Source organism: Haliotis rufescens, unplaced genomic scaffold (genome assembly GCF_023055435.1).
Source record: "Haliotis rufescens isolate VD_foot unplaced genomic scaffold, xgHalRufe1.0.p SCAF_4, whole genome shotgun sequence".
NCBI classification, from domain to species: domain Eukaryota; kingdom Metazoa; phylum Mollusca; class Gastropoda; order Lepetellida; family Haliotidae; genus Haliotis; species Haliotis rufescens.
In genome coordinates, this window is record NW_025964112.1 from 41957707 (window position 1) to 41978711 (window position 21005).

Genomic DNA, 21005 nt, shown 5'->3' on the forward strand with positions numbered 1-21005 from the left:
ACATCCGAGTAATGACATTTGTTTGTAGGAATTTCTTTAACTTGAAACTGTTCTCCAATTTCTCTTGTAGCACTTGGACAATGTTTATACATGAATATGTTCTCTATTATGACTTGATGCTCATTGCCTATTGATTAATACAAGCCTTTCGGTCCTGATAATCATAAACTGTTAAACGACCGGAGTGTGTACCGCAATCGTATTGTTTGAACGCTGATAACAAAAGCGAAAATATTCAGGACGTTGAAGTTTTGATAAATGTATTTTGTCTAACCTAAAATTCGAATTGAATTCATCATGGCGACATGGATATCGCATTAATATTCATTGCAGTCTGCTAACAAGGAGGTTGGGTTGTCATGAATGCATGACGTAATCCGCATTTTTATTACCTCGTTTCACAGTGTCATATCTATCTCGCGGTTGTTTGAATACACGTTCAAAGTTGCTGCTGTGGACAATTACTAATAACTATATGTCCAACGCTGATAAAAATGTGTTTCATATATCTTGTAACTGAGTATTCAATCTCTGGCCATTTTATAATGTAACAACTCCATCTAACACCATCGACTACACACTAGAACTCACAAATCTGAAAACACATAATGTTTTTCTCCTCCTAATGTATATTAAGAAATTCCTTATGGGGTTTTGTACAATATTTTCTCCTTTATACAGTCTTTATTTTCGGCGACCCTCACTTTATGACACTGGACGGCAAGGTGTTTACCTTCAACGGATTGGGGGAGTACAGGCTGATTGAACTGGAACCAACAGACAAGAGCTTCACTTTCAAGCTACAGTGCAGAACTGCCCAGGCACGTTCGAGCACAGGAGAGAAGGTCAAGGCCACATTGTTCTCTGCCTTCGCGGTGGAACAGAAAAGTGACACTCTAGGAACAGGGAAGATTCACGTTGGTCTCAACAAGGACAAGACAAGTAGGTCTTTGTGCTATCTCAAAGTGAAGGGGAAATCGTTGGCTAGTTATTGATATGATTACACGAAGCATCAATATTCAGTAAGTGTTATCTGAACATTGGAGTTTCTTTAAATGAAACTGATTAATGAAAGTCACTATTAATTGCTTCTCAAGTACGGCATCACGATATCTGTGCAAAATGCTTCTGACCTTCGTCCCACCCAAAGCACTGAGATCTGAGAGATATTTCTCCTATTTCCTATGCAGTAACATTTGAAAGGCATACCATTCCCCCTTTGTTAGAACCTACACCGAACCGTCGATCCTAATTGTAAAAAGGAAGGTGTTCGTCCATATATCCATAGTACTCCAACTTCTGAATGCCTCTCAAAGAATTATTATTATTATTATTATTATTATTATTATTATTATTATTATGTTGTTGTTGTTGTTGTTGTTGTTGTGGGAGGGGGGGGGGGGGGGGGGGGGGGCTCATTTCTATACATCCTAATATAGGAACAGAGACAACACGATCTGATGATCATGTTTCAGGAATGGTGATCTATATCGACGAAGTGGATGTGACTACTCAATTTTATGACGAAGCCAACTTCAAGAGAACATCGGACCATCTTATCGCCTCTAAATTAAACGACACGAAGGCTGAATTTTCTTTCCCTGGAATAGGTAAGGATGTTTGCTCTCTGGTTTGTTGCATTCGACAACCCCAAAGACAATGTGTTGGTCTAACTGAGCACATACTTCACAACAAAGCGTTTAAAGGGTAAACAACCTTTGAGGCAGACACAGTTTTTGCCAATAGAACATTGTGTAGATATTTTGTATTACCCGGTCACAAAACTTAATACTTAAGTATATGGAACATATAGCGATAAAAAGGGAAACATCGTTACAGGTACAATTCGATGCTTTTTCATTATAAGTGTAGTGATGATAGGAATTTATCCCTTGTGGATATGTATGACATTGCAGGTATGTAACCTTTTCTGGTAAGTTCATAACGGAGACAGTCAAAGCAAAATATATTCATCTTCAAATTGTTTTTTGATACCTCATCAACATTTGTTAATGAGGCAATGTAAATGATGAGGAAATTGCGTAAATAATGATAAATTTATGTTGATGCTGCTGTGTGATGATGAGTTATAATGATGTAAATGATGATGAAGTTGTGTAAGTGAAGATGAAGTTATTTTGATGATGAGTTATGATGGTGAGTTTTATAATGATGTAAATGATGATGAAGTTGTGTAAGTGATAATGAAGTTATGTTAATGATGAGCATGATTAGTTATGATGAAGTAAATGTTGATAAAGTTATGCAAATGTTGATGAATTTGTGTAACTGAAGATGAAGTTATGTTGATGATGAGTGATGATGTAAATGGTCATGAAGTTATTTAACGTTGTGTTTCCACGTGTTTGATGATCTGGCGCGTACTTTCCAGGGGTCGTTGTGACAATGACCATCATCTCGGGGACACTGTCACAGGCGACAGTTCTTCAGGAGAGATACAGGGGTCTACCAAAAGGTCTTCTTGGGAATTACAATGGTGATAATACGGATGACTTCAAATCCCCTGATGGAGCCGAAACCTATCCGGACACGGCCACAGATGACGTACTCTACCCTTTCGGCCAGTCATGTACGTACCGAATACTTTCGTACAAGGTCCAAACACAACACCCGTATTCGTACATCACCATCGAATAATCATTTCTTGTTTGTTTTATTCTTTGCCCCCATTAAACATGAATGCATTCTTTCTTTTGCCTTGCAGTTTATGTTTTTGAAGAGCATTTTAAAGAGGGAAAATCATTATAAAATAAACCACGTTAGAACATTATTCTTTAAAAGTAAACAGAAAACGTTATTTCTTAGAAGTAGACAGAAATGCCTGAGTGAAATGAAACAAATGTCTGAATACACACCTGATATGATGCTCCATGTACACACATGTGAAGGATATATGTGTTGTATTGTTTTGTTTGAAAATGTGATTCTCTTTTGTTGTTATTAATATTATCGTTTGTTGTTTTTTGTTTAATGCCGCAAAAAACAATATCCCAGCGATATGACGACGGTCTGTAAAAAATCGAGTCGGGATCACACAATCCACTGATTGACATCATGAACATCGATCTACGCAAATGGGTTTGATACCATGACATGCATCGGTTGATGCCAGCGTCAGCGAGCCCCACAAGCGTGGGTTTCTGAAGACTCTTTTAACCCCGATCTTCATGAGGCTATGTGTTCACCTTGTCGATCATTTTGTGTTTCAGGGGCCATAACTGTTCAAGAAGACTCTGTTCTTCATTACAATCCTGGCCAGACAATATCGACCTTCACAGATGACACATATACCCCATTGTTTGACAAGGACATATCAGATGTCGATCGCGAAGCTGGTATTGCTAAGTGTGGCGGCGCGGATAAAAAACAGTGTATCTTTGACTACGCAGTCACCAAAAACGAAGCTCTCGCAAATGCTGCCACAAGTCAACTCGAGGAAGCTAAGGCCGCTACTGAAAATCTAGGTAATGCAAAGAACACCATTAACTTGATAGATTAAAAATGATTTCTTTATAACCAATGTTCTACTATATCAGGTTCATTAAAGCAATGTTCTGCTGTGTAAGGTTCGTTATAACCAGTGTTCTCCCATATCAGGTTCGTCATAACTAACGTTCTACTATACCAGGTTCGTTATAACCAATGTTCTACTATATCAGGTTCGTTGTTGATAATGTTCTGCTGTCTAAGGTTCGTTATAACCAATGTTCTCCCATATCAGGTTCGTTATAACTAACGTTCCACTATACCAGGTTCGTTGTAACCAATGTTCTACTATATCAGGTTCGTTGTTAATAATGTTCTGCTGTATGAGGTTCGATATAACCAATTTCTACTATATCAGTTTCCTTATAACCAATGTTGTGCTATATCAGCGTCGTGATAACCACTATTCTACTGTCGGTTTCGTTATAGTTCTATTATTCCTTTTGTAATGACTTATCCGAACTCTCCGTTTTAAAAAAGTCTTCGTAAATCTTCAGGATAACTGTAAAATCGATTGTTTACAACGGAGTCGAAATCGACATATAACCTTAAACGATACGCAGGTATCTTGAGACTGTCATATCGACTTGAGGTACTGATCTTCAAAAGAAATAAGAAATATTAAACATAAATACCTTACCCTGAGTATAAACAAGCTGGCGTTAGTTAAAAAGTCAATGAAAACGGTTGAAGTAGCGTTTTTAACGAAACCATCTTATTTATATTCTGAAAATACATACACTTTTTTTTCTGGAATACATATCCTCACGACAAGATAGATTTGATTACATATCTGGTTATAGCATGGCACCTTAACAAATCATTTTCGTATTTCACATTATATCAAATATACTCTCCATTATTTTTTATAGTTTTTATTTTGTAGCAAACCGAAATCCTACGATAACTGGAACAAGGCAGATCGATGCCGAATTAGGCAAAGCCATCACCTTTAAATTCAACGCCTCCGACGAGGACAGTGACACCATTACCTACATTGCCGTGAAAAAACCCACTGGTTTCACCTTGGACGCAGCCACTGGTTTGGCAACGTGGACCCCGTCCGGAAATGATCCTGTTTCTATAAGGTAACAGTTTCCTATTGGATTAGTTCGTTGGTTGGTTTGTTGTTGAACGCCGCACTCAGCAATATTCCAGCTATATGACGGCGGTCAATAAATAATCGAGTCTGGACCAGACAATCCAGTGATTGACATCATGAGCATCGATCCACGCAATTAGGATCGATGACATGCATCAACCAAGTCAGCGAGCCTGACCACCCGATCCCATTAGTCGCCTCTTACGACAAGCATAGTCGCCTTTTACGGCAAGCATAGGTTGGTGAAGACCTATTCTATCCCGGCTCTTCACGGGTCTCCTGTTGGATTAAGACTATTACACATTCCTTCATTGTACCATGTACCATGTATATTTCTTATGAACATGCCAATTTTAACATCTTATTGAGACTGATAGAATGAAATAACGACTATAACAAGCCCATTTAATTTACGTCCTTTTCAAAACTTTAAAAAAGATTCCATGTATCCTAACGGTACCGTACGCAGCAAAATTATGCGATTTTCCAGATGAGCGAATCATTTTTGCGGAAGATTTCCTTTGTACTTATATTGAAGTTCTTTAAAAAAACTGCTTCGAAGGAGTGGGGTCTGGATATACTGGGTGTCACTTTACACTTTTCTTAATTAAATCAATTTACGCCTTCATTATCACTGTCTTCATTATCTCCATTATAATTTTGTTTAGACTCCTTTATCAATTTATTCATGCAAAACTACTATCATGTTATTTTTGTAACGTATACCCCAGTACTAGATGAATTTGTTAGTCATCCCCATGTAACAGTTAAACAGTCATGACATTCAGTGAATGGTCGATATATGCATACAAGACTATAAATGTGAACACGGTGGATTAGTCAATAATCAACTGAGATGATCAATCACTATAGGTAAAACTTTCGTAACCTCGGAACACAAAGGGCATCCGAATTGTTTCTATTTTCAGCGTTGCTGCCAAGGACACGAAGGCCGCTCAGTCTCCCGTGCTTGATGTTCAGGTGCGGTTGTGTAAAGGATGTGGTAATGATGGTCAGTGCAATTTTGACACCCCAGAGACACGTCCAACATCACAGAATGCATCGCTTTTCCAAGTGGCATCGTGTAAATGCAACACTGGTTACTCAGGTAAGACCTCTTTGTTGTGTTTATCATAATCACCAATATATACATTCTGCAAAACTACAGTGGCATTGACTATGGTCATTCATATAAAAATAAGCTATACTTACACTGATATTAATTATCATCGTTCTTATGGAACTGAGAAATTGTTTCATTCTTTTTCAGGTTTAGCGTGTGAAAATGACAAGAACGGCTGTATTACCCCCAATCCTTGTGGCCAGTTACGCACATGTACTGATGTCAATGCTACTGAAGAAGTGAGAACTGGTCAAGCATACACGTGCTCTGCCTGTCCCCCTGGGTACAACTCAAACAACCCTGCCGCAAATGCAGAATGTAAAAGTATGTATCCTATGCTTGCAGTGGTTCTTTGCAAAATCGTTTTTTTTAGATTTCAAAAAGAAAATGTACCTCACCAAATCTAAATAAATTGATTCGTACTTAACATTATCATCATCTCATTCTCCATTAATCTTCTTAGAAGAGAATATGCTGCAGCAAATTGGACTTTAAATATTATGACTGCATTTAATAACTTTATTTTATTAGTCATATTTGAAAAAGCTGGTGTTATTTTTAAATGGTTAAAAATGTCACAATGAATAATCCTATAGTAAATTAAAGCATAATCCACTTTAATAATGTGTGGTCAATGATGCTGTTGTGATAATATAATGAAACTACTGGAGCACACGTCGAGATACTATACCACATCATTGCTTTCAAACATTACCGAACTATGTAGCACCGTAATCATTAAATAAATCAAATATGTGCAATTTTATTGTTGTTGTAATAATAATAATAATAATAATAATAATAATAATAATAATCATAATAATAATCATAATAATAGACGATAATGACGATATTTCATGCCAAACTGTATGACATTAAGGTATAATTTTAAATTTATGCTTACAGATATTAATGAATGCCTGGCTAACGACGGGAGAGGAGACTGTCCGGTCAACTCAAAATGTGAAGATACGATTGGTTCCTTCATGTGCATGTGTGAGAAGGGATTCAGGAAAGATAGCAGCGGCAAATGTGTCGGTCAGTGAATGTTTATAACATGCATGTTGGAACAATTGCATAAGTATAAAACAGGCACGAAGACACAAAAAAGTTGTTTTTATTCGCAAAACACCTCTTTCTGATCGACGAACCAGTACAATATATTATGGATTAAATGCCAAAATAAGACTAGTTCCCAAGTAGTCAGTAATTATTTTGACAACAAAGGTTATTGTCCATTCATATTGAAATTATGTGTGGTTGTTTTTATATATTATCCCCTGCTTGAACAGACACAAACCTTTCACTTCTCCTTTAATTGATCTGATCAATATTTTCTTGAAGATATTGATGAGTGTGACGAGAGCAGCAGCGACTGTGTACAAACATGCAACAACATCGACGGCGGCTGGCAATGCGGCTGTTACGATGGATACACCCTCAACGCTGATAACAAAACATGCGACGGAGGTAAGTGTAACCTATTACAGGAAATACCGGGTAGCAGGTTGTCCATACTATTGTGTTAGTTTACATATACTGTAGCGCGTGCAACGCGTAATGTGTAAGATGGCCTACCTTGTATGTACCGATGACATCATTGTCCAGTCTTGTGTTAGATGGTCTACCTTGTATGCAAGAGTTATATCACTGTCCAGTCGTGTGTAAGATGGTCTACCTTGTATGCAACAGTTGTATCACTGTCCAGTCTTGTGTAAGATGGTCTACCTTGTATGCAACAGTTGTATCACTGCCCTGTCTTGTGTAAGATGGTCTACCTTGTATGCAACAGTTGTATCACTGCCCAATAGTGTGTAAGATGGTCTACCTTGTATGTACCAATTGTATCAGTGTCTTGTCGTGTGTGAGATGGTCTAACTTGTATGTACCAATTGTAGCAGTGTCCAGTCGTGTGTTAGATGGTCTACCTTGTATGTACCAATTGTATCAGTGTCCAGCCGTGTTTAAGATGGTCTACCTTGTATGTACCAATTGTATCAGTGTCCAGTCGTGTGTTAGATAGTGTACCTTGTATGTACCAATTGTATCAGTGTCTAGTCGTGTGTAAGATGGTCTTCCTTGTATATACCAATTGTATCAGTGTCCAGTCGTGTGTAGAATGGTCTACCTTGTATGTACCAATTGTATCAGTGTCCAGTCGTGTGTAAGATGGTCTACCTTGTATGTACCAATTGTATCAGTGTCTAGTCGTGTGTAAGATAGTCTAACTTGTATGTAACAATTGTATCAGTGTCCTGTCGTGTGTAAGATGGTCTACCTTGTATGTACCGATGACATCATTGTCCAGGCTTGTGTAAGATGGTCTACCGTGTATGCAACAGTTGTATCACTGTCCAGTCTTGTGTAAGATGGTCTACCGTGTATGCAACAGTTGTATCACTGTCGAGTCTTGTGTAAGATGGTCTACCTTGTATGCAACAGTTGTATCACTGTCGAGTCTTGTGTAAGATGGTCTACCGTGTATGCAACAGTTGTATCACTGTCCAGTCTTGTGTAAGATGGTCTACCTTGTATGCAACAGTTGTATCACTGTCCAGTCTTGTGTAAGATGGTCTACCTTGTATGCAACAGTTATATCACTGTCCAGTCTTGTGTAAGATGGTCTACCCTGTATGCAACAGTTGTATCACTGCCCAGTAGTGTGTAAGATGGTCTACCTTGTATGCAACAGTTGCATCACTGTCCAGTTTTGTGTAAGATGGTCTACCCTGTATGCAACAGTTGTATCACTGCCCAGTAGTGTGTAAGATGGTCTACCTTGTATGCAACAGTTGTATCACTGTCGAGTCTTGTGTAAGATGGTCTACCTTTTATGCAACAGTTGTATCACTGCCCAGTAGTGTGTAAGATGGCCTACCTTGTATGCGCCAGTTGTATACCATACATGTGTAGGATGGCCTACCTTGTATGCGCCAGTTGTATATCATACATGTGGAAGATGGCCTTCCTTGTATGCGCCAGTTGTATACCATTCATTTTTAAGATGGCGCCAGTTCTTTACCATTCATGTTTAAGATGGCGCCAGTTGTATACCATACATGTGTATGATGGCCTACCTTGTATGCGCCAGTTGTATACCAAACATGTGTAGGATGGCCTACCTTGTATGCGCCAGTTGTATACCATACATGTTAAAGATGGCCCACCTTGTATGAACCAGTTGTATACCATTCATGTCTAAGATGGCGCCAGTGGTATACCATACATGTGTAGGATGGCCTACCTTGTATGCGCCAGTTGTATACCATTCATGTGTAAAATGGCCAGTCTGAAATTTGTACCATTTGTATCACTATCTGCCCATGTGTGTGAAACCCGATTTTCCAACTTGCATAGCCATATCGTGAAGGTTCGAAAAAACAGTGAAATAATATACAAATATTTGAAGTATTATTCTACCCACTAACATTCACCTCCTGTGTCCGACATTTGTTTTTTTTGTTTTGATGTTAATGACATGGCTTTTCACAACGTGCTCTGTGTTTCAGCGCCTGTTGGCGCCTGCGCAACCACTGAATGTGAACAATTGTGTGACAACGGCACCTGTAAATGCAGACCAGGCTTCACCCTTGATTCTAATCTAAAAAACTGCACAGGTGGGTAACATTTATTTCTTCTTAAAACCATCTGTACCGAAGGATCTGCAACCATTAATTTGTCACCTCACCCAAATATTTTGTTCAAAACGCAACAAACCTAAACACACAAAAAATATATAATTGAAAATAATTCGATGTTGGTCCTTTTACAGATTTGTTTTGTATGTTTTGAAGCGCCGACTAAACTAATATTCTGCAACAAACCAATGTCCCACCTTCCACAACAATCAATATTACATCCTCGGTCCCTAACGAACAACAAAAATAATGGTTTTACCTAGATGTCAACGAATGTGACCAGAACCTGTGCGGTCAAATCTGTAACAACACCGTCGGCAGCTACGTATGCTCCTGCTACACCGGCTTCAAACTGTCACAAGACAAACAGACCTGCCTCAGTGAGTAGCAAGCTAAATCTATAGTTTTTGCAGATAATACACATTTGTAAATTAAAGCGATACCATCCTTTCCACATCATATTCATGTTGAACGCAATGTTGATTGTAAGATTCCGACTATATCATGAGTGTGTGAACACTTATGACTTGATGCTCGTTGCCTATTTATAGATAACATATAAGCGACAAAACTCTTTCCATATTCATGAGTCGATTGTACGATTCCGACTATGGCATACGTATGTGTTAATGAATCACTTTCAAATAGTGATGATACGACTTCATGTTTGAAAGTGTAGGTTGTGGGGTAGAAACGATCTGAATTATCTGACATTTCTTTCAGAATGTGGCTTCCCGAAGTGGGGGGTAGAATGTCAATCCACATGTGAATGTCAAGGTCGGGCCACGAGCTGCGACCCCGCTAGGGGATGTGTGTGTACTGCGGGATGGACAGGACCAAGGTGCAACGAAGATGTTAACGAATGTCAGGCGAACCCTACCATCTGCGGCAACTCGCAAACATGTTCTAACACCAACGGGTCATATGTATGCATGTGTAGTGAAGGTTATGTCAAGAACGGAACCGACTGCATAGGTAAGGGAGAAAGTTTGCTGGTGACGCACCATGCGGATGCTAGTGGCATTGAAAATACATTAAGGTTGTTGTATGTGGCCTTGTGCACGGAGCACATACATGTATTCTTAATTAAGTGCTGTTGAGCAACGTAATATATTTAGATGGTGGCCAGTGTGGACCAGTCTGACTTTCAAGGACTTCGAACCGTTCCTATTCTGAAAATGTGCTATGAAAAATAAGAAATACGTCCTCATGCACACGCTTTTGATCGAATTCTACCTTTTTAAACCAATCAGCAGTCGCTTGAACCATCCAACATTGGGTCTTTGAAAGGCATTTAGTAGTGATACACAAAAGGAAGAGAATATATGGATGCCAACTTCTTTATTATGAGGATCAAAACGTTTCGGAGTATATGCTTACTCCTTCATTAGGTGAATGAATGCCATGAGGCAGAGAGCATATATATGTACATGTAAGGACAATAAAATAATAAGATAACAAAGGCTGGGAATTAACATAGGGTAGGAGCTAACGAAGGAAGCCAAGAGATGATTGGCGCTTATCTTACTTAGCTATGCTAACTTAAGTGTTGGCTACCATTGTCTCTTGCTGATCACCTATCAGCGCCAATCATCTGTTGGCTTCCTTTGTTAGGTCCTACCCTTTGTTAATTTCCAGCCTTTGTTATCTTATTCTTTATTGTCCTTACATGTACATATATATGCTCTCTGCCTCATGGCATTTAATTCACCTGATGAAGAAGTAAGCATATACTCCGAAACGTTGTGTTCCTCATAATAAGGAAGTTGACATCCATAAATTCTCTTCCTCATCCAACATTAGTTGGGTGATTTCAGAGCCTCAGATCATCAAGGGTAAGGGACATTGACGCTTGAAAAAACAACAACTTATCTCCCCTCTTGAAATATGAGCTCCTCGTCCAACGATCTCTGCCTATTACAGGTTATTAGTGTGAGTGGGTTCAGTTTAACTCAGCTTTGAACAATATTTCAGTTATTACACAGCGTGTCAGTTAACGTTGACATGGGATGAAGGCCCAAAGTGATGCAGGTCTAGACGTTAAAGACTTCCAGAAAAGCCACGACCAGGGTTATAGGCCTGACAAACAAAGAAAAATAATCTAGTCAGTTTGATATCGGAATCGAACTGACGAATTGAGAAGCCATAGTAGACGAGCCACTTTTCAGGCTCTGTGTCTTTCGTCAGTGGTAATATTAACTCTTATCATAATACCTCTTCTGTTTTAGATATTGATGAGTGTAAATCTACCACCGACGCCAACGTTTGTCCTTCCAATTCCATATGTGTCAATGTCGTTGGCTCGTTCGCTTGTAACTGTAACCCAGGCTACACGAAGGAGGGCAGTAATTGCACGGGTGAGTTAATGTAGACTACCTGGGAATATATTAAACATGAGGCTTATAATGTAATGACTCCATCTTGTTGCCTGTGTTTCCTTGTAAGATAAATATAAAGCAAAACACAGTATTCGTTGTAGCCATTTAAATCAATGTTCAAAAATTCTTTTGAATAACCATTTGAACATCTCATCAAATAAGTTATCAATATATACTTGTGATTTACCAGACATCAACGAATGCAGCAACGGACAGGACATTTGTGAACAATCATGTATGAACGTGGTGGGCAGCTACAACTGTTTCTGCAACGGCGGTTACACCCTCAACGATGATAGGAAGACGTGTACTAAAGGTAAAGGATTCTGGATACACATTATGCATCTGTATGTCTTTTATCGGCGAAAGACCATATACTTGAAGTATCCGATGTTGTTGAAGGGTAGGGATGAGGGCTGCGGGTCACGGTTTGGGTGTAGAGGTCTAAGTGCAAGAATTCCCTAAATACTGACAATGAAATATTTGTGACATGCTCTAATTTTTCTTATAGTTTTATATGAAAGAACTGATGACAATTTCAGTCACATTATGGTACATGGTTGTATCAAGTCTTTGAAAGGCATTTAGAAGTGATACACAAAAGGAAGTGAATTAAAGCTATGAAGCATAGAACATATACATATACCTGTACGAACAACAAAAATAATAAGATAACAGAGGTGGAAACTAAACAAGGGAAGCCAACAGTTATTTGGCGCTGATGGGTGATAGCAGGACTTAAATCATTATTCATTTACCAATTAACTTTACCAATCAGTGATTTCAAACAGTTTGAAATATGCCACGACATATTAGTCATGATCTTCATGAACATTGTATATGATTACTTATCACATTGACGAGGCTTCATGAACATTGTATACTTTTATATAGACGAGTCGTCATGAACATTGTAAACTTTTTTATGGACGAGTCTTCATGAGCATTGTATACCTATGACATAGACGAATCTTAATGAACATTGAATACTTATCATACGGACGAGGTTCCATGAACATTGTATATGATTACTTATATAGACGAGTCTTCATGAACATTGTATACTTTTATATAGACGAGTCTTCATGAACATTGTATACTTTTATATAGACGAGTCTTCATGAACATTGTATACTTTCATATAGACGAGTCTTCGTGAATGTTGCATCTTTATATTATAGGCGAGTCTTCATGAACATTGTATACATATTATACAGACGACTATTTATGAACAGTGTATACATATTGTATTGATGAGCCTTCATGAACATTGCAGATCCTGAGCAGACTGACCCCTGTGCGGGACTGACCAATCTGAACTGTAGCCACTACTGTGAGGTGGTCAGTGGCAGCGCTGTCTGTAAATGTAACCGAGGCTATTCACTGGGTGCTGACCAAATGACGTGTGTTGGTAAGAGGCTAGAGCTGATATACACTCTCTCTTGTAATGTATTCTGGACAGACATGTATGGTCCTTTACCGAAATCGCGAGGATACATGACAAAAAAGTTGTTCTTGTTTGATGATCGAGAATGATTTGCTATTTGTATCTATTAGAAGTCCACATTTGGTGTAATTACTCGTTTTCCATGAATGTATTGATTTGGGAGGAAAAGTGTAATCCCGGTTTAGACATGTTTTAAACTGTTGTCGTCCAGAATGTTTATATTCCGAAGCTTATGTCATTCTCTTGATACAGCCGAATGACCAGTGTAGTTCAGAATATTCAATCGCGAATACCTTGTGGCATCACTGATTTTCGGTGATCCATTCAAATAATATTTACGGCTATTTTGCCTTTCAAGCTCAATGGCATCCGTTTCATCGGATAATCGAAACTGGTTATTCTAATTATGAATTTAACAAATAGTTTATAGATGTCACAGGAGAAACAATTTGGGTCTTTGGGTCAGTTTGAATTCGAACAAAAGAAGTGATGTCTAACTGGTATCATGTACAGGCTTTCATACACGTAGGCTTATTTTATGTTTTGTTTAGTTTACATGGATGGACTATTTAACTTTCAGACTTTAACGAATGCGACAATGCAACATTAAACCTGTGTACCGACAAGAGCACCTGCACAAACACTCCGGGTTCTTACAAATGTACCTGTACATCTGGTACAAATCTAGACAATGATGAGCGGACATGTGTTGGTAGGTTCCTTAGTCAGTCTTCCGAATATTGGCAGTGGTCCCGCGCCACATCATGCAACGTTATTTGTTTGTAACATTAAACTACGGTTATAACGAACTACAGGGTACCAATATTTTTAGTTCGTAATAACCGTAGCTCTTTATAAGCATATTTACAGCATTTTTCAACAAATGACCGGGACTAAAACATAAGTTCGTTATATCGGTCAGTTCGTTATAAACGTGTTCGTCATAAACGCAGTTTATTATATAAATTATAGAGTCCAGACAATCCAAGGATGGATATTATTAGTACATTCCTCTTGCGGGGTATGGTGACACGCAATCCACAACGTCACCGAGCTTGACCACCCCCTCTATTTAATCTCCTCTTCCATCAAGCATTTGGAATCCTTTCTGACCCGAAATTCTCATGACGACCAGAGAAGTAATATATCGATTATATTCTAACTTAATGATTACCACGAAAAGAATATTAATTTTGTTTTTTCTTCCTCTTTAGCCTGCGATGACAGCCACTGGGGTGTGAATTGCTCAAGTGAGTGCGGATGTGCCCCTCTGGGGACACAGGTCTGTAACAAGACCACGGGCTGCAGCTGCAAGAGCGGCTGGACGGGGGACAAATGTCAGAGCGATATCAATGAATGTTCCACCGCTACCTGCCAGGCAAACTCCGACTGTCAAAACACGCCTGGATCGTTTCTCTGTCAATGCCGTACAGGTTTCATAGCAAATGGAAACAGTTGTGACGGTAAGTTAAATTTTGGTATCAGCGCTGATCAGGTTGAACTCTTCATGGATGTGGGTGTTTGCAAGCAAAACTAGTTTCAACTGAAGAGAAATTCATTTCATGTGTTTAAATTCTGGAATCGTTGTCCACGACCTTCCACCATGACCCTGACCTTCACTAACTTCAGTTTGTGCTACTGGTAGGTTGTTCATATTGCCTGGATTTCAAATATGCACCTAATGGATTTGTTTAGATAGACAATTTGAACGACTTGGAGTTATTGGTTTTCCTAGCTTTTTCATCTTTACGTTGACGTGATTTTATTGAGTCATGAACAGAGCAAGTGAGCGAGTTGGATTTTAAAGTGTTTTATTCATTATTCCAACCATTTCACAGCGCGGCGGAAAGTGAAAAAAACAAGACGTACCCAAAGCCACATAAATGTATTAGAAAACATTTTTTGATAATTCCTCACTGTAACAGTTGAGCAAGACCCTATTACGTTTATTAACCTTATGTGCAGTTAATTGCTTTGAAAGGAAAGAATAAGAAATACCATTACTTCTTGCTGTCTCATGGTAATTTGTATCGCACTTGATGGAATATAGAAGTCAACGAGTGTTCGAGCAGCACGGAGAACGAGTGTGACCATGACTGCACCAACACTGTTGGCAGCTATCAGTGTTCCTGCCAACCGGGCTTTGTGCTGGAGGGGAAGGGTACTTGTAAAGGTCAGTCTTAAGTTTCTAATGAAAACATCATTTCTATTTCCGTACTGGTAGATTTACTAAGATTATTAAAATATATATAATTTTGAAATTGTTGATTTCAAAATTATGGTATATGTCTGGCACAATTATTAAATCAATACCTACAACTGTATATGTAAGTCATGAACCTATTTCCGAATGAAGCACTTTTGAAATTGACAAATACTGAAGATATCACGTAGTTTCACAAAACTGAGAACATATTACATATTTCACTCCAGATTTTATGTACCTACATATTTGGGCACCAACATTTATAACTCCGCTTATATGTCTTAATAGATATAGACGAATGCGCCCGTGGGACAAGTGGTTGTCCGCAAAAGTGTAGAAACAATCTTGGCGGATATGCATGTGAATGCTACGATGGCTATGAGCTTACACCAAACAGGTTAAATTGCATACGTAAGTATATTACATAAATAAATTATTTCTTTAATACTCTTCGGCAACAATTGCTTCCAAACAATATTACCCCTTGGGTAGAATAAGTCCAAGCCTATGGGATAGGATGGCAACAATGTAAGTCTGATTTTGCATCATCATACCATGATGACGTAGCCGGATGCTCATACTATAACTGCTGGTTAGCCCTGTCATACCTATGGAATAGCTGATACATTGCTGATTTGGGGTTAAAACGACATTAATTGAATCAGTCGCTGTGTTGGATGTTACCGAAGGCTGAACTTGCTTACTAATCAACTGTGAACACTTGTGGTGTAGATTATCACAATAAACTCAAATATTCCACTAACATCCTGTACAAATACATTTTTTTCGCATAGTGTCCATCCCTTTTACACAGCGAAACTCAGCGCTCCGACATGTATGCTATCTCACGATAACCTTTAAAGGATTTGCATGAGAATAAGGTTTATGGCTTTAGACGCTACTCGGTCTCAAACACATGTTCATAAGTAAATGAAAGTATAATAAAGGTTGACACCCTTATTACGCAGTGAAACCTGGAGCTACGACTTGCAACAGAACAGACTGCTCCGCCAACGGTGGTTGTCGTGTTGAAGGAGGAACAGACATATGTTTCTGTAACCCAGGATACCAGCTAAGTGACGCCGACAACAAAACCTGTGATGGTACGTGTACAATGTGTGTGATACAGATGCCTCGGGGGATCAACTTCCAAATCGAATTGTAACTAGATTTCTGAAGGGCCTTATGTCTTTTTAATCCAATTTTCAGAATTTTGATTCTGACAACGCTCCAGATAAAATACTGGAGTTAATTAATTTCATATTATTTCGTATTAACACCATTGTATATATCTGTTATCATAGACCGAGTGTCAATCTTACTCTGTAGGATGTAACAATTTTGTGTAATATGATAAATAAAGCTGAGAGCATAAAATTAATTAAAAACTTGATACGCTAAAAGGCGATAATGATGCGGTACCGGTTTTAGTAATCTAAATTGCATGTTATTTTCCAAAACATCTTTTATCCAACAGACATTGACGAGTGTGACGTGAATACAACGTGTTCGCAGAACTGTACGAACTCACCTGCTGGCACGTACACATGTTCCTGCTCTGATGGCTTCCAGTTGGCTGCTGACATGGCAACTTGTGGAGGTATGTAAGAGAAGTACACATGCTCTTCCTCTGATGACTGCCAGTTGGCTGCTGACATGGCAACTTGTGAAGGTATGTAAGAGAAGTACACATGTTCCTGCTCTGATGGCTTCCAGTTGGCTGCTGACATGGCAACCTGTGAAGGTATGTAAGAGACGTACACATGTTCCTGCTCTGATGACTGCCAGTTGGCTGCTAACATGGCAACCTGTGAAGGTATGTAAGAGAAGTACACATGTTCCTGCTGTGATGGCTTCCAGTTGGCTGTTGACATGGCAACTTGTTAAGGTATGTAAGAGACGGACACTGGTTCCTGCTCTGATGGCTTCCAGTTGGCTGCTGACATGGCAACTTGTGAAGGTATGTAAGAGACGTACACATGTTCCTGCTCTGATGACTGCCAGTTGGCTGTTAACATGGCAACCTGTGAAGGTATGTAAGAGAAGTACACATGTTCCTGCTGTGATGGCTTCCAGTTGGCTGTTGACATGGCAACTTGTGAAGGTATGTAAGAGACGGACACATGTTCCTGCTGTGATGGCTTCCAGTTGGCTGCTGACATGGCAACCTGTGAAGGTATGTAAGAGAAGTACACATGTTCCTGCTGTGATGGCTTCCAGTTGGCTGCTGACATGGCAACCTGTGAAGGTATGTAAGAGAAGTACACTTGTTCCTGCTGTGATGGCTTCCAGTTGGCTGCTGACATGGCAACTTGTGAAGGTATGTAAGAGACGTACACATGTTCCTGCTGTGATGGCTTCCAGTTGGCTGCTGACATGGAAACCTGTGAAGGTATGTAAGAGAAGTACACTTGTTCCTGCTGTGATGGCTTCCAGTTGGCTGCTGACATGGCAACCTGTGAAGGTATGTAAGAGAAGTACATATGTTCCTTCTGTGATGGCTATCAGTTGGCTGCTGACATGGAAACCTGTGAAGGTACGTAAGAGAAGTACACTTGTTCCTGCTGTGATGGCTTCCAGTTGGCTGCTGACATGGCAACTTGTGAAGGTATGTAAGAGAAGTACACATGTTCCTGCTGTGATGGCTTCCAGTTGGCTGCTGACTTTGCAACCTGTGAAGGTATGTAAGAGACGTACACATGTTCATGCTGTGATGGCTTCCAGTTGGCTGCTGACATGGCAACTTGTGAAGGTATGTGAACGAAGTGCATTTGCTCTTCCTTTGATGGCTTCCAGTTGGCTGTTGACATGGCAACTTGTGAAGGTATGTGAGCGAAGTACACATGCTCTTTCTCTGTTGGCTTCCAGTTGGCTCCTGACATGACTACTTGTTAAGGTATGTGTGCTGAGAATACAGATATTCATATAAAATTTTATAGTGGTCAGTGGTAGACCACCGTGTTTGATTGGTCGTACTATGGCCTCACCAGCATCATTAATAAAGAAGACTTCAAACTCCACATGCAGTAAAACTTTCTATCCTCTCCAGCATGCCCTGAAGGAAAGTATGGATCCAACTGTGCTCAAAACTGCAGCTGTGACGCCACAAACACCATCAGCTGTAACGCAACTGACGGCAGCTGTAGCTGTAGGACTGGATGGAATGGAACGACGTGCACGGAGGACGTACCAGAGTGTACCGAAACTCCCAATATCTGCGGCACCAACGGCGTGTGTAACGAGAGGAACGGTTCCTATTCCTGCACTTGCCAACCAGGATACATCAGAGCTGGAGATGCATGTAGTCGTAAGTACTATAGTAAATAACTGCATAAAAATTGCCATGAACTATAATGAAAATATTTTTTCATATTATTTAATTTATTTTCTATTTACATGGCAAAACAGGAACAGATTAATTGTCAGCTCATACGATATATGCAAAGCTAAGTACGTTTTAAAAACACTCTCAATTGTATCTTAGGCTTTCAATAAAGCATGGTTCATAGTATCACTTTCTGAAATTGTTTTGTACGGGTAAGCAATTTGTTGGAACAAAAAAATATGCTTGAATAATCACTTATCAATATCGACCCAACCGTTCATGTTTTATAGCAAACTAACTAGGTGGTTATAAAAGTAGACATTGGAAATGTTTTAGATGGGCAATAAAACCTATCCATACGCCCTCTCTTTTCCCAAAATGCGTCAAAGTTCATATCATGGTATTGGAATTTTAATGTACGGACCTCTTGGTAATTTCTTTGATGTATGGAACTTGTACTTTCATTATTGCCGCTCCCGTACTTTGTTGTCATTGATGGCCACGTGCTTGTAAATACAACGTTCCTAATCCAATTGTGAATGAGTGAATACCGATTATATAGTGCTATCCCACTGAGATATCACACCGCAGTTAAACAATATACCACACTCATACACAGTATACTACTCCGAGCCGACTGGTCCTTGTTTTAGCCCCTGAATTCCAAGCGCAAGGCAGAGTAATAACAAGTACCATTTCTAACGTCTTTTGGTATGCCGCTCTCTGGGCAGAGGCTCTACCACTAGACCACGGAGAAGATGTAATTAAAATAAAAACTGTTATAAGCTTATTGTGTTACATGTATATATATATGGTTACGACAATTTTTCAGAATGCACTTCGACAACATTTGGGGTAAACTGTGCAAGTCAATGCACGTGTACTTTCGCCAACACAGCGTTCTGTAACTTTGTCGATGGATCATGCACGTGCAACACAGGCTGGAATGGCACCAACTGTGAGACTAACGTCAACGAGTGCTCAGCCGACCCACCTGCATGTAGCGGCGCTAATGAGACGTGTCGAGACACTTCTGGCAGCTTTGCGTGTGACTGTGAAGCGGGGTTCCAGAAATCCCCCGACAATACTCAATGTATTGGTAAGTGTAGCGATAGAGTTATAGAAATTGTTTAATGCCAGGGTCATCAGCAGCTCACAGCAACCAGTTGATAATCTGCCAGGAGGCTTGTGGTTCAGACACTACACACAACGGCGGATAATGATTTTTAGATTTGTTGGCGCCATGCCCGTGCTCATGGGTTTCACTAAAGTGGTAAACGTCAGAGACCTGCATCGCTTAGGGCTTTCCTCCCACATTAAGTTGACACGCTGTGATATAACTGAAACACGTTTCAAAGCGTGTTTATCACAGCTCACTCACCTACTCTTCTCATGGTTGTTAGATACATTAGTATAAAGGTTTTCAATTTGGTGAAGCATCTGTTATTGAGTTTACACATGCCTAGTTTGTATATATAGTTCGTTTGATGTGTTGGTTAAGTGTCGGAACAAACGATTGCTATATATAGTATTCAAGATCTATTTAGTATTCAGATATTTTAACTTGTATTAATTATACGACTTGATCCAAACTTTGATTTTTCATTTTGTTCAAAACTTTCATGAACTTGATATTTGACATAATGAAGTACCGCTCTTCGTATAAAGAACGGCGAAAGTGACCTTTAAGTATCTTTATGTATTTCACATGTGAGTGGGCGAGTTGGCTTTCTTTGAATAGTCTATGTTGCAAAGTGTCAGCTTAATATAGCTGGGAAGCTCCTAGTGACCTCGATATGAGATAATAACCACTTTGAAGAGCAAAGGTCATAATCAGGTTAACATAAAGTGTGAAAGTCTTCAGCCAGGTAGCATCTTGCAAGTGTATAATTATTTCAGGATGCCAATCTCCGACCTATGGTACAGACTGCTCAAGCACCTGCACCTGTATTTCCGCAAACACAGCGTCCTGTAACCCGGTCAATGGATCCTGCACGTGTACCTCTGCCTGGACCGGCATCAACTGTGAGACTAACGTCGACGAGTGTTTAGCCACCCCATCTGTCTGTACTGGGGCTCAAGAGGTGTGTCGCGACACAAACGGTAGCTATGTGTGCGACTGTAATCCTGGGTTCGGGAGACCAACAAGTGGTGCTGCTTGTGCTGGTAAGTCCTACATTTATATGTCATATCATATAATTTTGTGTCTTCACTGATTTTTTAAGGGAGATTGTTTATTTATAGGCCCGTTTACAATCTCAGATGTATCCAGACCAACA

General features: G+C 39.5%; 1 protein-coding gene across 4 annotated transcripts in view; it reads left to right on the forward strand.

The window, feature by feature from the left end:
* LOC124135954 overlaps window positions 1-21005 on the forward strand; it is a 49498-nt gene that overhangs the window by 12540 nt on the left and 15953 nt on the right. For all 4 annotated transcript variants that reach the window (XM_046501668.2, XM_046501669.2, XM_046501671.2 and 1 more), the window contains exons 16-39: window positions 682-942; window positions 1476-1610; window positions 2393-2590; window positions 3231-3485; window positions 4394-4595; window positions 5539-5717; window positions 5880-6056; window positions 6639-6770; window positions 7077-7202; window positions 9242-9349; window positions 9634-9750; window positions 10094-10345; window positions 11599-11727; window positions 11939-12064; window positions 13025-13159; window positions 13776-13907; window positions 14410-14658; window positions 15246-15368; window positions 15690-15812; window positions 16370-16504; window positions 16879-17001; window positions 18451-18708; window positions 19559-19825; window positions 20626-20892. In XM_046501668.2, the coding sequence (XP_046357624.2) occupies window positions 682-942; window positions 1476-1610; window positions 2393-2590; window positions 3231-3485; window positions 4394-4595; window positions 5539-5717; window positions 5880-6056; window positions 6639-6770; window positions 7077-7202; window positions 9242-9349; window positions 9634-9750; window positions 10094-10345; window positions 11599-11727; window positions 11939-12064; window positions 13025-13159; window positions 13776-13907; window positions 14410-14658; window positions 15246-15368; window positions 15690-15812; window positions 16370-16504; window positions 16879-17001; window positions 18451-18708; window positions 19559-19825; window positions 20626-20892 (4209 nt within the window). The remainder of the gene's footprint in view (window positions 1-681; window positions 943-1475; window positions 1611-2392; window positions 2591-3230; window positions 3486-4393; window positions 4596-5538; window positions 5718-5879; window positions 6057-6638; window positions 6771-7076; window positions 7203-9241; window positions 9350-9633; window positions 9751-10093; window positions 10346-11598; window positions 11728-11938; window positions 12065-13024; window positions 13160-13775; window positions 13908-14409; window positions 14659-15245; window positions 15369-15689; window positions 15813-16369; window positions 16505-16878; window positions 17002-18450; window positions 18709-19558; window positions 19826-20625; window positions 20893-21005) is intronic.